The 18,646-nt window shown below is 36.2% G+C and overlaps 1 protein-coding gene across 1 annotated transcript; it reads right to left on the minus strand.

The window, feature by feature from the left end:
- Positions 1–221: 221 nt before the first annotated feature.
- N4BP2L2 (NEDD4 binding protein 2-like 2) lies at positions 222–16,420 on the minus strand. Its single transcript, XM_010179760.1, has 5 exons — positions 14,958–16,420; positions 8,917–9,041; positions 5,135–5,223; positions 4,720–4,796; positions 222–653 (listed from the first exon to the last, which is right to left on the minus strand). The coding sequence occupies exons 1-5, from the start codon at positions 16,418–16,420 to the stop codon at positions 455–457; spliced, it is 1,953 nt and encodes a 650-aa protein (XP_010178062.1). The 3' UTR covers positions 222–454.
- Between the last annotated feature and the right edge of the window lie 2,226 nt (positions 16,421–18,646).

The raw sequence follows: 18,646 nt of genomic DNA on the forward strand, positions 1-18,646 counted from the left end.
AACTGTTTAAAAAAAAAAAAAATCTCATGGAAGATAAGGAGACTTAGTGACAGTCATTAAAATTGGTAATTACATAAATTATCTCTTCTTCTGGGGCTTTAACTCTCTCTTAAAAGACATCTAATAAGACCTCTTCTTTAAAAAAACTGCTCAACAGTTACTTGATATGACAACATCATTGTCTTACATTTATGAAGGAAGACTCTGCTCTATGTCATACTATATTAAATACTTTACTAAAATGAAAGTTATTACAATTGTAATAAATATAGTTTTAAAAAACATTTACTGTACACTTTTATTTACATGCAAGTCCATTAAAGGAACAACCTCCAGAAGAAAATAGTCTTGCAATAGGCCTATTTAAAACACAGATGATCCACTACTTCATTGGAGGTGATGATGTGTTTTAGAAGGGCAAGTAACAGATTTTTATTAACTGACTGCAACCGTATTATCGGCTACTGAAAATACTGAAAGAATTCCATGAGTCTGTATTGCCTCCCCACCTATGTCTTCGCTGCAGAGGCGGTCTCTGTGTGTCTTTGTGGGGAGGTATCACTGAATTCATGACAATAGGTATGGATATTTGAAATTCATATCGTTCCAACATCAGAGCAATCTTCTCACGAGTGACCCCATGTTTATTCCTCCTACAAAAATAAAAATTTATATAAATTGTCTGGTATGTTTATATGTTTACAGTCTTTATGAAAAAGAAAAAATCCTCTAATTTCAATGTTTCTTCTGGCCTGTCATATTTGAAATTTCACTTTTATTACACTTGGTATTCAACTTGTATTAAGGTTTATTTTAACAATTCACCACTGCATGTATTAAATAACAGGAAATAATACAGTCATTCTTCTTCATACAGAAATGTGATGTTATTCACCAACAGCTACATACCTAAATGATCCCAGGATTTTGTTTTCTATTTATTAATCAGTTTTTACATGGTATACCAGCTAATGAGTAGAGGAAAAAATAATATCATAGACTACTACTTATGAAAGCAACGTTCAAACTAGCATAAAAAGAATGAAACTACATTGTTTATAACCTTAATGACAGAGTATTTTCTCAGCAATTAATCTCTATATAAAATAAAGAGCAATTTTAGTCTTGAACCAGAACAGCATGCTCACGATACCTTTACCAACTAGCTCTTACTGACGCTTGCTGTAAATTTAGAAACGTACCAAAACACATATAAGGGAAGAAAGGCCAAAAGTGTTGTCCTATTCTTGCAATGTTTAGTGAACAGCTATGTTCAGTGAGAATTTGGCCTATTAAGAACCTGAGCCATCAGACATCACATCAGAATGTATCTATCTCCTCAGGATCTATGGAATAGGATCTTAAAATCCATGTTGGCAGAAAATTTTGGCCTCTGCCAGAAAGAAAGCCACAAGGGTCATGCACAAACTGAACGACTGAGAACTGCCAGCACTGTAACAATGCTGCAGCATGCTGCGGGTAGCACACTAGCTTCCCATCCAGAACAGAAGGAATGGTGATTGCAGAAGTATTCAGAATTACACTTGCTCCTTAAGGTTTACTTTCTGGGAAGAAAAGGCTTCAGTATTTGTCTCACAGGCTCTTCCCTGAGACAACATCGGAAGCTAGAGTGATCATCACAAATGGCTCACTGTCTAAATGCTACTGACTTCCATGTTGTGCTAAAGAAGTCCAAGAGCAGCAGCACCTTCATAGAATCATAGAATGGTTTGGGTTGCAAGGGACCTTAAAGGCCACTCAGTTCCAACCCTTCCTGCCATGGGCAGGGACACCTCCCACTAGACCAGGTTGCTCAAAGCCCTGTCCAACCTGGCCTCAAAACTGTTAAGATTTGTTCACAAATATGAACAAGGTTAATGGTAGAGAAAAAAGTCAATCTCCTAGAAATACGGGGATTCTGTAAAGCACTTGACTCTCCTGACAGAAAAAAAAACTAAGAGGAGGAAGTCTAAGTCCTTTTATACCAAATGGTGAAAGCAGCGTTATTCTGCTTATTCTATTATTATTATGTATTTTTCAAGTGCTCTGGGAACAAAGTGCACACTCATCCACAATAGAATGGACTTGTGTATAATCACTTTGTAAATGAGCAAGTATTTTGCCTTAAAGAACAAGGCAGGACAATAAAATCACCAACAGCAAAACTGCATCAAGCATATAAATAAATTTTAAAAAGGAAACAGATCTGCTGTATAATGTGCTGTATAATGTCATTTAACTGGGATCTCCTCTTCAGGCATGTCTTCACTCATCCTTTTGGCTTGGCTATGCTGAAAGAGCATAAAGCCATCTACCTCCCAAAGTAATCCTGCACAAACATTACTAAAGATAATCAGCACAAGTTTGATGAAATCAATACCCGATTGCAGTTTTATGATCATACTAAAGGAAAAAGGATAATAATAAACATGTTTGCATTTCACTTCTGTGTGAAGTTACACAGCAGGTAACTTTTTTAAAATTAAAATTACATTCATCCCAAAACACAGATTATACACAGGATACATGTTATTCCCCAAAACCTTGAATCAAATGCATACTTTTAAAAAAAGTTGTAGTTCCCAACTGACCAGCTACTGAAAAAGCATACAAACATGAAAGAGGATACCTTTTTCATCCTATACTGATTTAACATCTAGAATTTTTTACCCCCCCCCCACCAGTGATATTATCACTCTTTTGTTCTCTCACCTGCAGTTTTCAAGATTTCCTAAAAATGGTATCAAACTACAAAATCCTTTATATAAAGGTCTAAATGCTATGCAAGAAATCTTGACCACTACTGCAAAGCATACGTCTGTGGAGTCAAGATGTTTTCACACAAGTTATGACCACAAAACTGAACCAAAAGCAAAATCACTCATGAGTCTAAAGATGATTTGTACCTCACAGGCACACCAGAAGAAACAGACACTGACACCTATTTGACACTAAAATAGCTGACACATTCCTGACATCAAGAATTCACCCAGTGTTGACCTAGAGATCCTTTTCACAGATTTCTCAAACACACTAAGCAGTGGCAGAAACAACCCTATAAAGACACAAATCCCCCTGTTTTTTAGAATATTGGCATATTCTATCACTTGATAGTTACTATAAAGTTACTATAAATCTAGACAGCACCACTGATAACCAAGAAACAAGGAGCATGTATTCAAAATATAAGAAATGTATTTTGCTAATTAAAGTAGGAGCTAGTTTATTTTCTATTCCCACTACCAGATACAAAGAGTCTTAAGTGATCCTGTTTTAGGAGGGAATTAGAATGTATGACTCCAGACAATGAAAAAAATTATCCAAATTTATTATTAGCACAGTATTTACTCAGGTATTGCACAAAATGTTGAGGTCAAAATTCGTAAGGGGAATCCCAAAACTACAGTAACATCACTGTCTATTTCCCAAACAAATGCATATGGAAAAAAAACCAACAAACCCAAACTTTAAAAAATAAGCCCTCCAACCAATCAACTGAAAACCAAAATGAAACCTCACATCACTTCCTTTCCTAAACTCTCAAAAAAATAAAGTTTCCAGACAATAGGCCTCTATTCAAATATTTAAAGCAACTGGAGCTGCTAAAACATTTTCTAGGAAGCTCTTAAGAACTGATAGCAGCACTTTAGAGTTCAATAATTTTCTTCCAGTTTTGGGAAAGATACAAACTTTACTCCTACAATTAATGACTGGACAATAAAATTCAACAGTAACAACACTTTTGTTTATCCTGTTAAGGCCATGTGAAGACACAAATTTTTCTGGAAAATGAGTCTCACGTAATGGAAATCTCACACTAAACATCTTAGAAATGACTGATTACTAAGACAGCTTCCAAGTTTGGCTGGGCTGCACCCTAAACTTTTTAGAATTCATCCTGCAGAGAGAGGACTCCACCTCTAAAAATAATTCTGTTGCAGCTGAGGAGCAAGAGGTGAAAACTTTAAAAGATTTATAAAGACAATAAAGCCCAAGTCAGTAATGTAAGTATTACATACACATACTTTTTGCATTGTAGGGGCTACTTTACAAAGCTGAAACAATTATAAGCCAAGTCAGTTGGAAGCATATGAAATGACAATCAGAGAGAATTCTGAGGTCAACCATGAAGATATTACATTTCAAACAATGAAATATCCTTATGTTGGTTTGACACCTCAGATTTCTGAAGCACGTACATCTGAGACAAAAGAGACATTAACTGGGAATAACAAGCAGTTTCCCAGGCATTCTGACAACCCAGCAGTCAAATGACCTATCTCCATCAGTACTCTCAGTCAGATCCTCTGAAGGATGGGGACAATTTCACAAAGTTTTGCAATAGAATAATCTAAAATATGAACTCCCTTTTTTAAACTTTATTGATTAGTTAGAATAATTTTTCATTAAAATAGCAGCAATTCTTACAGGGGTCAGTCATTTTTCTACTCATGTCCAACAAAATTTTAATATCGACTTTTTGGGCTAATAAGACAGGACCTCTATTTATTTTTGTTTATTTACCCATAATGCTTCCACTTAAAAGTGTATCTCAAAATGCCTATTTAAATAAAATAGATTTTATACTAGTAATTAAGTATTTTGAAAAATAAGATTCTGAATATAATGTATTACATATATATATATGCATATATATATGTGTGCATATTTATCTATCTCTATATATAAGGACAATGATTTCTGTAATATAAACCTTACTTTTCTAATTCTTCAGGATCAAACTTCCACCAAGTATCTGGCTCATGGAACTCCACTCTGTATCCCTTTTCTAGGGCCTGCAGCAAGCAAAGAAAAATGTGTGATGTGTATCATTATTACATAACAAAAAAATTATAGATCAATATAACAAACATATGCAGTTAATTCTGAAGTGGTAGCGTACCAAATTTCACTTATCCACACCCTGTCTTAGCTTTCATTCCAGCCTAAGCAGGTTAGATCGAGTCAGTCCTTAAATTGGTCTGAACTATTGCTGTACCAATTATCAATAAGCAGTCTCTCTTTAGAAACTTGAGTAAGGAACACATTTCTGGACAAAACAGACCAACTTATCAGATGTGAAGGTAAGTTTGCAAAGTTGTAGCAGATGATGTAATCACACACCAAAACCTACCACTTCCACATATGGCTTCATTTCCCAAGCTTGAGTATTAGTGTTGTCTATTATAACTGGAGATTTTCCCTGCTCCATTGCTTGCTTTGCTGCAATGAAAAATAGTGCAAGTTAATAAAAAACTATAACTCAAATAAAATGGTAAATGTAAATAAACTGTTCCAGATGTTTTTTGCACTGATCTAGTCTGACTGAAACACACTGGTCTAAGAAGAGGAATAAAAGCACTGAAAGAGAGACAGGAATGGAAAGAAGTAGAAGCAAGAAGGTAATAAAAATTAAGTGAAGGACATAAAACACAGGTGGTGGTGAACTGATGCAAATGGGAAGTGTAGAAGTCAAAGCAACACAACAGAACTGCTCAAAGTCTGTGGCCTGCTGAGTACAGAAATCCCAGCTTGAAACTGTATTCTGGTTCCAGTTTTAGCACCCCTGCTGGATGACACACGGTGCATTTTTTTTTTTTTTTTTTTTTAAGTAGGAGTTGGAAGGGATCTCGAAAGATCATCCAGTCCAACCCCCCTGCCAGAGCAGGATCACCTAGGCTATCACAGGAATGTGTCCAGGTGGGTTTTGGATGTCTCCAGAGAAGGAGACTCCACAACCTCTCTGGGCAGCCTGTGCCAGTGCTCTGTCACCCTCACAGTAAAGAAGTTTTTCCTTATGTTCAGGCTGAACCTCCTATGCTCCAGCTTGCACCCACTGCCCCTTGTCCTGTCATTTGACATCAGAGAGAAGAGCCTGGCTCCTTCCTACTGACACTCGCCCTTTACAAATTTATAAACATTAATGAGGTCAGTTTTTGTCCAACAAAATGCTAAGAAATAGGTGATCTTCAGGGAAAGACATCACGTATCTGAAATATTTCTGAGAATTCAGCTATACTTACCCCAAGTTCAGAAGGAACTCCCGGCAGAGGAGAGTACCTAGAGAGGGTACTTGAGTAACCCACTTTCAGGACAAATGGGATACCCTAACTTTCAGTGGTTTAACTTTCTTCACCTTTGTATATTGAAAGCAAAACCTCTGTCATTCTTTGCACAGTGACACAATTTTTACATATTTAGAAAAGAATTATTTACTGCATGAATCAGTAAATGAGCTTCTCTTTGCAGCCTGAAACTAAGCCAGATGGAGAAGCAGATTTCCAACTTATGATTATCAAATTCATGAAGATTCCTCAACTCCTCTTACAAGTACTCTAAAGTATCTTATAATGGAAAGTAAGGCTTCTATAAAACCTATTCCTCAGCTTCTTTGTGCCCCAGTTAATCAGTAAAAATAAAAATAATTCCTTATCTATTTTACAGAAGCATTGTGAAGATTCATTTCATTTTTAAAATTAAAAAAAAATAATCAATTGTTCTCATGCTACACATTGAAGCCAAGAAAAAAAAATTAGTTAGTTCTAAGCAATACTAGCAACGTGAGCCATAAACACATCAAGATTTTCATATTTCAATATTCTTGCGGGGAAAAAAGGAAAGATTCAGTCCTCCTTTTAAAAGACACAGAAAGGATGCAAGGGCAGCAGAAAAGGCATTATAGTTGAAAGCAAAACTCTGAATATTAAGGAATATCCTTATTAAGGCAAAATGTGTAGTAATTAAAGGGCACATAAATTACCATACTGTCCTGTGTTGTGTACTATTTCCTCCTGTATATTCCTACCTCTTTCAGCACATGTGATGGACTTGTTCTATAGTTGAATAGGGGTTACGTATCAGATGACCAGCATGACCCAAGCATTCCTTTTTTTTTTTGTTTGTTTTGGGTTTTTTTAAGTAACTGTGAGAAATAATAAGTCAGGATGACTGCAAAATGAGAAGGATCCTCTTTTGGTGAACGTTCTTGAACACCATCCCACCTCTTTCCAAGTGGCCGCTACTTTGCACAATCTTCATTTTCTGGCTGCCCAATTTCAAAAGTTACAGTGATCACCTACAGAAGTGATAAGAACTCATCTGAATATGAAGATAACTTATTCTGAATATATTAAGTTTAATAACTACTCCGTACTCTGAAGAAAGTATCTAAATTGCTAGCTTTGGCATCCAAAATAGGAAGATGTTTTTAGCAACTGTGCCTTAGCTTGCCAATGAAAAATTCAGAAGATAATACCAGTAGTGCTCACAGGAAAGTTAAGATGATGAACTAGATCAAAGAACAACAATATAAGAAGCTTAAAATACTAAGATTATTCTCATACAAAAAAGTTTCCAGAAGAATTAATAATGTTCCATTAACAAAGTTAAAAGAGTATGCATTAAATGAAAAGTGAGACCCACAATAAGTGCAAGGATTAAAAAAATTACATCTGTTGAATACCTGCCCATTTAATGAACGCTGCTCAATCTGTACAATGAATGAAGTGAGGATCTGAAGGGAGAAAAGCCCTAAGTTACTGTAGAGAACTATGCATTTATCTTGACAGAAATCACTCAGTTCAGTGGGAAGAAATTAAATGAGCAGTCTGGGAAGCAACTTTGTAGATGGAAGGGAGGAAAATAGCAAAGGTAAAATATGTTCAGCAGAGCTCCAAGATTTGATGGCAAAAGCTATAAAAATATATCTACACTTTGCCCTGGCTTCATTAACTAGGCACAAATGATCTTTCTGAAACCCAAATCTAGAAAAGACGACTGGTAGGCTGAGAGAAACAACGGAAAAATCTGAAAATAATGTATTTCAGAAAGACTCAAAGGTAGCAAGAGAACAGCAATTTTTGCAATGAAGAGAATGGGATCATCAATAATTTACAAAAACTGGTGAAGAAAGATTGTATTATAGCTACAACCCATTCTACCATTCTGTTTTAACCATGGATCTAAGTGCTGAGTGTGCTCATATAATACCTTAAGGTTTTGTTTAAAACTAAAAAATTACTAATCAATTTTGTTACTGCCAAAACCAAAACAAACAAAAATAGAGTTTAAAAAGCAGATAAACCCCATCTCGACCTGTCAAGCAAACAATGTTCAAAACACAAAGGCAGCAAAAAGTTCCACTAGAAGTGGCAGGATGAACTGAAATAGGAGACACTTCGCAAAGTCACGAAAGTGGTCTTATAACTCTGAAACGTTGATACCTCTCATCCATGAACTACCACCTCATCAACTCTTTTGCTCCTTAGTTCTACTGGGAACTTCATTTGAAGTATTTATTATTGCTACACCCCAGCCTCAAAAGTGCTTCAGTGTTCATACAGAAATGTTCCCCAGTGTATCATAAATTTTGTATTAGGATGATGAGGAGGGGAGGAAGGGGCAAAGTATTTTTTTTTCCTTGTCCCTCTGTCTTTTGATGCAAAGAAGTAGACCTCTAGACAAGAAGGAGCTTCTGCTTGAGACACTGCAGCACAGACAGCAATCTGCATGCACAGGCAACAGAGCTGTCAGTTTGTCTCTTCCACAAATTTTGGATGAACCTCATATTAGGAAAGATCCTGGGAAAAACACGATAGTCTGCTGTTGACAGCATTAAAAAGGCTCAATTCTGCCATCAAGATACTAGTATCAAATGTAACAAATCAGCAGGTCACGACACAGAAGAGAGATTTTCAATTTTTAGCTCTGAACTGTCTGTAAGTTCAAAATGTAATGTATACACATACATTAATAAAAACATAAAGAATACTTTAAATATATATTTCTATATACACTATACTAAAATATATGTAGGCTCCTTTCCATATAGACTATTAACACATATGCACATTATGCTATAATTTTATTTTCTAAATATAAGCATAATTTAATCAGATTCCTCTTATGCATTCAAACCTCTCTTCTGGTTCCAGTCATGGGCATCCCCAAGCTGAGCAGCATTATACGTGTATCCATCTTGTTGACGAAAATAATCATCGGTGCTGAATACAATGCCATCACGGCTTTGACCAAGCAGAATACTGTTAAACAAGGGAAAAAGCAGAAATATTATAACTTCTGTTTTTCACATACAAAAAAAAAAAAGAGACAGAAAAAAAGAACATCGCTAAAATAAATTTAAATGTGCCCTATTTCTGAACTTCTTTATATAAGTTTATATAAGTAAACTCATATGTATTACCAATATTCTTATCCAAATGCAATATACTTTCCTCATCTCTACTATTTCTATATTTGTTGTTTCTTCTCCTCTACCCTCAAGAGATGATTGTACCCATCTAATTTATGGTTATATTGCAGTAAGTTCTAAGTACCTCATAATAATTTAATGTATTTACTAACATTTTCCATATCAATTCTCATTTGAAATTCTCTCTAGACACCAATTTGATCACAAAGAATCTGGATGCAGCTGAAAAAATGAACCGGATGTTTAAATCTTTTTTCAGCACCTTAAACTCAACGTGCTCTCTTCCGACCTTTGCCCATTCTGCTTGCATATACAACGTGGGTTGAACAGCAACAGCAAAAGAAAACTATTAACGTTTACAGCAATTTCCTTATTTTCAGGAAAAGGGCCAACGTAAGCTTTCAAGATTGTCCTACTAACGAAAGGATTACAGAAGCGTGTCCATATTCCTTCAAAATCCTATACTATTCTATTCCAGCTGTGTCCTCTCCCCAATCCTGGTGATACAGCCTTACTTGCCTCTATTTTCTCATCAACTCTGGCACTGACTAGATCTATCAGCCACTGGAACTCATACCCAGAAGAAAGAAATCTTTTTCTCACTTTTTCTTCTGTGCTACTTTACTGAAGCTTTAGAAGTTGAGTCTATTTAAGAAAAGGCCCCAAAAGGTGATTACATTAAAAATGGTTAACTATCAGCAAAGATCTCCCCTGGTTGAGCAGCAGTTAAGCTGCAACACGGGTTACTACAACTTGTAGAGCTGTAGTTTCAGTCTAACAGATGACAAGAAATTTAAAATAGAATTTTTCATATCTCAGTTTCTATCAGGGCATTATATTGTTTTTCTTTGTCATTCATACTTTAGTGCTAACAGGGCGATAGGAAAGCCATGCATTTTACTATCCCTGTTTGTGTTACTTCAAATCAGGAGAAAAATAATCACTTCTTAAATCACTTAAACCACTTGACTCAAGTGTTTTAGCTTGGTTTCCTAAGGCAATGCCATTCTATGGTGACTTTTGGACACAGAACAATTTCAATAAAATCTGACAGAATATTGTCTCAAAAATACCACGATTTTTATTTGGAGGGGGGACAAACAGACACACCAAATCAAAGCAAATTTTTGAACAAATTGATAAAATGCAGAGAATCAATTAGAATCCATAAAGATAACCAAGAGAAAAAGACTGCAATGTAAATTTTGCATTTACCCAGTGTTTTAGGCCTGTCATTTCCAAGCAACATAGGTATTTTACTGGCTAGAATTTTACTTCATTTGTAGGTCAGAATAAGTTGCATTACAATCTGCTTCTTGCACATCTAACATTAAAGATTATGGGAGAAATTTAAGTATACTTTAGCAAACAATAAAAGACACTGCGGGGAAGGCAATGAGGGTAAAGGGGGAACTCAGAGGACCACAGTTGCAATGTTCACTGTTAACATGTTTATTTTTACTCTATGTTGTAATATAGTACACAGAAAAAAGGTTTATTAATTACAGAAGTTATTGTAACAGGTGATACAGGAATACTACAAATATCCACTATGCTTTTCTAAAATTCTGTATTTGCATTGTTATGAAATGCCACAGTCAAACCTTCTAGAAGTATCGCAGAGCTGACTTTTGGATTTAACTAAAATTCATCCTAAATGTTGCCCAGGAACACCAGCAAATACCTGTGAGTCAGAGAAACTGAATAACACAAAGTTACAGGGAATAATTAACAGATGGTTTATCAAGAACATCAGAATCTCTGTCAAATCAAATCCACATTAATCCATCCCAATGAGCAATCCCCATTCTGGCAAACGTACACTTTATTTTCACAAAGTCCTTGGAAATCTGGGTTTAAAGGAAAACCTTGTAACACTGAGACAAACTGACTACTCTGTTTCAAGTCTTCCAAACACCACTAGCAGCAACAAAGAAACACAACAAGGGTTTGGGAATCTTTCAAATCCATCAACAAAGCTTATTCTTGAAATATTTTGTTATTATTCCTTGAAGTTCAGAATACACCACAATTTATTTATAAACCAATATAACTGATATAAGAGAATTAATATAATAAACTATGTTTGCAAGAATAACCCTGAACCTTCAGAATTCAGGAAGGCAAAAAGACTGTTGAAGAGGCCAGAGTAACAGAAGCCTTATCCTATACACAACACACAAGCTATCACAAAATAATGAGTTTATGTACTGAAACTTCAATTATTACAGTAGCTTGTTTCTAAAGTGTGAAATTAAATCATAAAATATAACATTGTAAAAGCCTGACAATTACCTCTTTCAGAATTCATAATATTTAAACTTGTAAAATTCAAAACACAAACATATTTGTTGACTTCATATGGAGTAATTCACATACTTCCAAAAAGTATTTGTAAATAACATTTATCCCAGGCTCATGAACTAGGAAGCAGAAACAAGAAAAAACACAGATATGCAAATAAAGCATAATTACTGTCTAAACCCACAAGAGATGATATTCCACTTTTGAGAGATGGAGAAAGAAAAAGAAGTAAGATAAATGCATTTCTAACAGGAGAGTCAAATTACAGATTAGTCAGCATCAATATGTGTGCGTCTGAAATGAGTAGCAGTATTATCCAACTGCTGTAATCCAGCTTTTTCACCCTAAACCTTCCCCGCAGTTGAACACCCCAGCTTTGAACATACTAAGACAGGGAAATTAAAGCAGATATAAAAATGCAGCTCACTTATTTCTTCCAGCCATGCTATCTGATCTAATAGAAGATATTAGCTCGATGTACAAAACTCATCCTGAAACCAAAATGCTCATTTTAACTAGTCAGCAAACCAGTACACCTTTTTTCCCAGTACATGCACGCATGCAAGCACACAAATCTCTCCTTAATTTTTCTTTAAAACTAAAATGGTCCCCCCTTTGATAATTTTATAATGAAGATCTCTTAGAATCGAATAATTGACTTACTTAAAATAGCTAACATATCACAGATGAGGAAAAAAACCACAGACAATAACTAAACATAATTTAAAAAGCTGTAGCATTACTAAGCTACATAAATTCTACTTTAAAAGCATTGCTTCTAACACTGTTAAAAGAAATACATAATTAGAAACAGCAGCACACAACTGTTTCTACATTCAGTTATAAATACCTCTTCTAACACTTCCATTCAGAAGATCAAGCTCTTAGGAAGAATGGCCCCAGATAAAGATGACTGTCTTTATATAAGCCTGATAATGGGTTTAATTCAAAGTATGCTTCTTAAATGACACCAATATTTGTTCTTTCAACCTCATTAAGTTACTTTTTATTTAAATTCATGCTCAGATATTACGGAGAAGTGGAAAATGGCAATTGCTGCCAAGTTCAGTAGCTGGAGCACCTCTCCTGTGAGGCCTGGCTGAGAGAGTTGGGGTGTTTAACCTGCAGAAGAGAAGGCTGCAGAGAGACCTTACTGCAGTCTTCCAGTTTCTGAAGGAGGTCTACAAGAAAGCTGAGGAAGGACTTTTTACAAGGGCAGGTAGTAACAGAACGAGGGGGAATGGCTTTAAACTGGGAGAGGGTAGATTTAGACTGGATATTAGGAAGAAATTCTTTACTGTGAGGGTAGAAAGACACTGGCACAGGTTGCCCAGGGAAGTTGTGGATGCCCCCTTCCTGGAGGTGTTCAAGGCCAGGCTGGACAGGGCTTTGAGCAACCTGGTCTGGTGGGAGGTGTCCCTATGATTCTTTGAAAATATCCTAAAAATTCAAGTCTTGTAACTTTTTTTCCAGCATTATAAGATCACATTATCATCTACTTCTAATTATAGCGGGCTTTTGTTACTTGGACTAAAGATATCATTGCTGGGTATCTATCTGGTCAAATTGTTTTATAAGATTTCTAACTAAATGGTCAATCACTTCCAAAGCAAAGGAAGAAATACAGCATTTTTATCTTGCTTCATTATTCCAAGCTTTTCTCTGAGAAGATTTGGATTGAGGAAGTGAAATCTGACAAAGTACACACATTTGTTTTTCCCGCAAAAAACATTATGTAAATCTGACCAAGCTGTAGGACTTTAAAATACAATGTGGACAGAAAATAATAGTGAAAAGTACTCTTTTTTTTGTACAAAGTAGAGCAGAAAATGCAAAGAGTCTTACTGCAGTAAGCCCATTCCTGAACAGCGCATTCCCACGGTGGCAGGAAACTGAATTCAGTACCAATACTGCATTGTAAGAGCACATTTCTCCCAACACAATCTTAAGAATGGCAAGAGAAGGAACAAAATTGGCCTAAAATAGGAAGGACACGGGAAGCGTAGTGGTACAAACACTGGAACAAGCAACTTGGTACTGGCAGCAGAGCCAGCAAATAGAGACAAGGCAAAGAGTGCAGCCCAAGGAAGAAATTGGTACCATGAAGCTGGGAAGGAGGTAACAGCACCGGCTGAAACAGGGACAAGATGAATCTGGGAGGAAAGCAAGGGGAGAAGAAGGAACTGAGAACTCAGCTTGGTGACTATTATTGACCCTGATCTCATAGTGCCCACTTTCCCAAATTAGAAATTGATCTCACTAGCAAGAGATGAAAAAAGCAAGAATCTGTGTTCATAAAAACCTGAGGATATTTAGAATAATTCTGATAGGATGAACAAAATATTTGGAGAAAGATTCAGCACACAAAATATGGAAAACAAAATTTACTATTCTATCAGATATCTTCACATTAAGTATTATCCAGTTCCTGTACTGAATGAGGTAACATTTTTTCCATAGGATTATTTCAAAAAATATTTTTAATGTTGCTTTCATATATTAAAGAAATTATTGTAATAATACCCACAGAGGCTCATGCTGCTTCAGAAATACAGGTCTGCAAAACAGAGCGCTCAGTAACTAGAAAATGTTATTGTTGAAATGATTCAAATGTGTAAGATAGAAATTTTTAATAGGTTTGTGTTTGGTTGGTTGTTTTTACAATATGGAGATCACAGGTATCAAGGAGAAAAAAACAAAACCAAACACACACCAAGGTTACTCCTTTATACATAAAACAAATAAGAACATGATCACTGTATCTATTAGATTGTTAGCATACAACAGAAGATAACCGCAGAAGTGATGCACAGTTTCTAGATGAAGCTCAATCCGTAAGTATTGAGACGACAACTTGCAAGAAAAATGCAAGAAAAACCTATTTTCATTCTACATAGACAGCATCTGTGCTATATGTCAACTTAGATGCTTTTTAAAATAGGCCAAAAAGAATAATTAAAATCCAAGCTGGAGATTATACCTGTTTTAACCCTGTCAGACTTCAACATACATATTTTTAAGGGCAAATACTACTTTTCTTGTGTATTGTTCACAAATAAACAGAGAAGTTGACAAACCACCATATGATGGAAAGAGAATGAGATTATGCTCAGTTTCATCAACACACTGAAAACAAATTAAGTATTTTCAGAGCTGCAAACAACTTCTAATGCTCTTTTACAATTTTTGCATGGGCATAAAAGACTGCCTCTGGTTCAGTCAAATTAATGCTGTAAGATATGACAGATTTTTTTAAATGAAGGAATTATAGAATTAAAAAAGAGGCAAATCACCACATACTAGTTCACCTGAAAGTTTCAGAATAAAAGATTATGCCTAATTTACAAATACCAAAGTTTGTCAAGCACTTGCAGATATTTTTTTTATTTTTTTTTTAATTTTTTATTTGAATAAGCCTCTAAAGCTTTAAGTCTTTACTTACCGAGAAAGTGTTGATTTCCCTGAACCAGGTAGGCCTCTTAAGATCAGAAGAAATTTCTGTGAACAACCGAATATTTCTTCAGATAACTGCAAGGAAGAAAAGCTGTGGCTTCCTTCAGTACTGTCAGGTTTTGGATCCTTCCAGCACTCTCCTCTAGTTTCACAGAAACCATTATTTTGGAGCTCATTATGGCCATTATTCTGGAGTCTATTCTGGTCATTATTTCCATTTCTGAAAACCTGAGTAGTATGGATATCAATATGACCAGCATAGTTGGTACTTTGATCAAGCAGTGGACCACAACTGTTGATATTGTTACTTCCATGGTAATCATGATAATTTTTGTAAGTAAGTTCACCATTGTGAGAAGGGAGAACATTCATTTTCTGTGGTGGGGAATTAAGTATCTGAAAATGCAATTGATGGCTGAATCTAGGAACAAGAGGTCCCTGAGGTACTTTGAAAGACTCTGTTGACTGCCAAGCAGGTCTGAATTCAGGCACTGAGTAGTTCCAATATTTAGAATCTACTTGTTCATTAAAGGTATTTTCGGTTGTCCAGCCACTTGTTTCCATGACAAACTGCTGCTCATTGCTTGCTTTCTCACTTTTCTGTTCCCGAGAGAAACACTGTCCGTTCTCATAAAATGGTTGTGGGCTGCCCAACAATACGTGTTCATGATCCTCCTGTGGGGTTGGACTACAGTTAAATGAAGAATATTGTTCCTGAGAAGTTTCAGTTTCTTTTTCCTGAAACTTAGTATCTAAATTTTCATTTTCCAGCTGGTGAAGTTCTTTATAGAACTGGTCCAGTTCATCATCTATTTCTGGCACAACAGAAGAAGTAGTCTGCAACTTCTTCGCCTCCTTTCTTTTAGCTCTGTTTTCATGCAATTTATTCTGATCTCCCCCACTGCTGCTACATTCATCACAACTCCCAGATTTGTTCTGTTTGTTGCTTTCAGCAGGCTTGTAAATCGGTCCGATAAATTCTTTGCTTGTAAAAAAGTCTTCATCTGAAGCATTTCTATTTACTGAGAACAATGCACTGCTATTTCTAGTATTATCTTCACTAGCATTATTTGTGGGGCCTTTCTTTTCTTCAACTTTAGAGTCATTTATTGTTGCAAACAGAGGATTTACATTCTGTACAGCTTCTGAATCACCTGGCTGACTACGCGCTAGATTATATTCAGGGAGCGCTTCATTCAGTGATCTCAAGACATCACTAGGTATTTTCTCTTGCTTCTGCATTTGTTGTTGCCCTTGGTTATCCGAGGTATACGCTGGTATCAAATCATCTGATGATCTCTCAGCGTCCACTTCCTCTGGAATACCTTGGTTATCATCACCAGAGAGTTTCTCGTAAACCCTGTCTGTTGACTTCATTTTTTTAGAACATGGTTCAATGGTGACTTCATCCTGACATTCCAAGAGCCTTACTCTACTTTCAGCATGAAGCATCTTAGAGAAAAATTAATACATTATCAGCATGGACATTTTTAAAGTAACGTATATTAAAAAAAAAGGAGAAGTTATTCAGGCCTATGATATGCATCCTCAGACCCTCTGTGGTCACAACTAACATGTACTCAACCAGAAGAAAAGCCTACCGCAAGTATTATTTAAACAAAACTGCTGCGTTATTGCACATCTTTAGCAAAGAACTACATGAATGCTGTACCAGTCTAGCAGTCACATTTTATAATATACCTTAAATAATTTACAAATCATGCTTTTTAAATGTGAATACCTGAGAAATCGATAACATCAACAACCTTGGCTCTTTAGTGAACTGCCAAGAGTTACAAATCTCCTTTACAGCATAAACATATGTCAATACCCAATGTATAAACTGATGCCTGACATCACTACTAATATGACCAACAAAAATGCAGATACGTCAATCACAAGGATTATTTTCTATGACATGAACTGAACTCAACTAATTCATTTAACACCAATCAAACAGATTCTGAATGACATTTATAATTTGGTACCAGTCAAATAAGACTTAAAATTAAAACTGCAGTCCGTTACATTTCTGGTTTTGGAACAACAAAGACGGACCAAGACCACTTGGTCGCGTGTTTTCTAAAAATAAACACACAACCCCAATCCCTGCCTCAAACAAGTTGCATTCTAAGAACGAACCAGTAAGTTCCAGAAAGATTCAGAAAGATTAGAGCAATTAAAAACAAAGCAAGATGGCACTGACCACATTGATATCCAGTCATGCCACTATCCATCTAACTATTAGTCAGAATGACTTAGATTTTCCTTTGTACTTCAGAGGTCTAGATAGAATGAAATAAAAAGCAACAGTCATTTTATTACAAATCAACTGCCAAGTAGTTTATTCAGCAAATCCACCCCCCCAGCAAATGCAGTGCCAATCAAGACAGATTTTTTTCTACTAAAGGGTTTATTCTACTGCTTTCTGTGAAGAATTCAAGTGTCTAGGTGTAAACATCAATAAAATGCCACATGCTCTTCATATTCTGGACAAGAAATGAGGATTTTTTTTTTCTTTATTTGAAATGTAACTGTAGGTAGTATTAAGGGAAGATCTGTAAGCAACGTTTATCATCTTACATCCACTTCCAAAACTGACAAGAAAAGGTGTCACTGGGCACTTTCTCACCTGCCACTCACTAAAGGGAAATAATTTTGCCATCCTCAGTTTCAAATTGCCTAAGCCAATGAGATTTTACTGTTTGCATTTTACTTTACTATTTGGAAGACAGCACTTCAGAAGGAGAAAAAACATAGTCATGCAACTATCTCTCTTCCTCAGAACTGATGTAACAACATTGTGGGTACTATGGTCTTCCCTTCTCTCAAGATATACATGTTTTATGCATACTTCCAGCTTCTAAATTCCTCCTCTTTGTAAATGAGAAAGCAAGTATGAAATGGTATGAATGGTGGACTCTAACCCCCATTTACCAAAAAATGTTACTCTACCTCCTCTCAAAAACAGGACTGGGAAAAAAAGTTGCTTTATTAGCTCCTACGTCCTCATCCGTCTTCTGGGATGGTGTTTAAGCACAGCCCATATTCTGATATGGAATGAAAACAGGGCATGTGAACACCTACTGTACAATGCTATCTCTGATGATGGAGGATGCTGCTCTGTGACTGTCCTACACAGAAATATCATTTCTTGCTAATCCTTTAGAGTTTCTCAGACTATCCTTTGGGACACTGAAGATGCATATGAAAGCATCTCCACCTGCACACTCGGGGACGACAAAGCAAGTGGGCCGCAAGAACGCGCAATCTATGTGACTCTCTTGCCTCTTGAACAGGACAGGCATAGATGTGTCATATTTCTTTAACCCTAGCTGGCACATGTGATTCATCAGGCTGGCACTCACAACACTAAATTACCACTTTAACTAACCTGCCAAACATCCAGAAGACTCAATCAAGTAACTCAAGGCCTTAAGCTCCACCTGTACAATAAATTTACAAGTGGAAAAAGAAGGCATATGTAGCAGAACTTACACACGGGGGGAACTGATTAGCTTTGCTTGCGTGACAGCCTCTTTCTTGGCACGGAGATGACAAAGTAGGTAGGCCAGCGTCCCTCAGACAGCGGCAGGCCGCACCGCGGAGCTAGGCAGAAGGCGCTGCTCCCGCATGGGGCTGGAGGTGGTAGGGCAGCCGCCGGGAGCGGAGTGCCCG

Source organism: Mesitornis unicolor, unplaced genomic scaffold (assembly GCF_000695765.1).
Source record: "Mesitornis unicolor isolate BGI_N332 unplaced genomic scaffold, ASM69576v1 scaffold44702, whole genome shotgun sequence".
NCBI classification, from domain to species: domain Eukaryota; kingdom Metazoa; phylum Chordata; class Aves; order Mesitornithiformes; family Mesitornithidae; genus Mesitornis; species Mesitornis unicolor.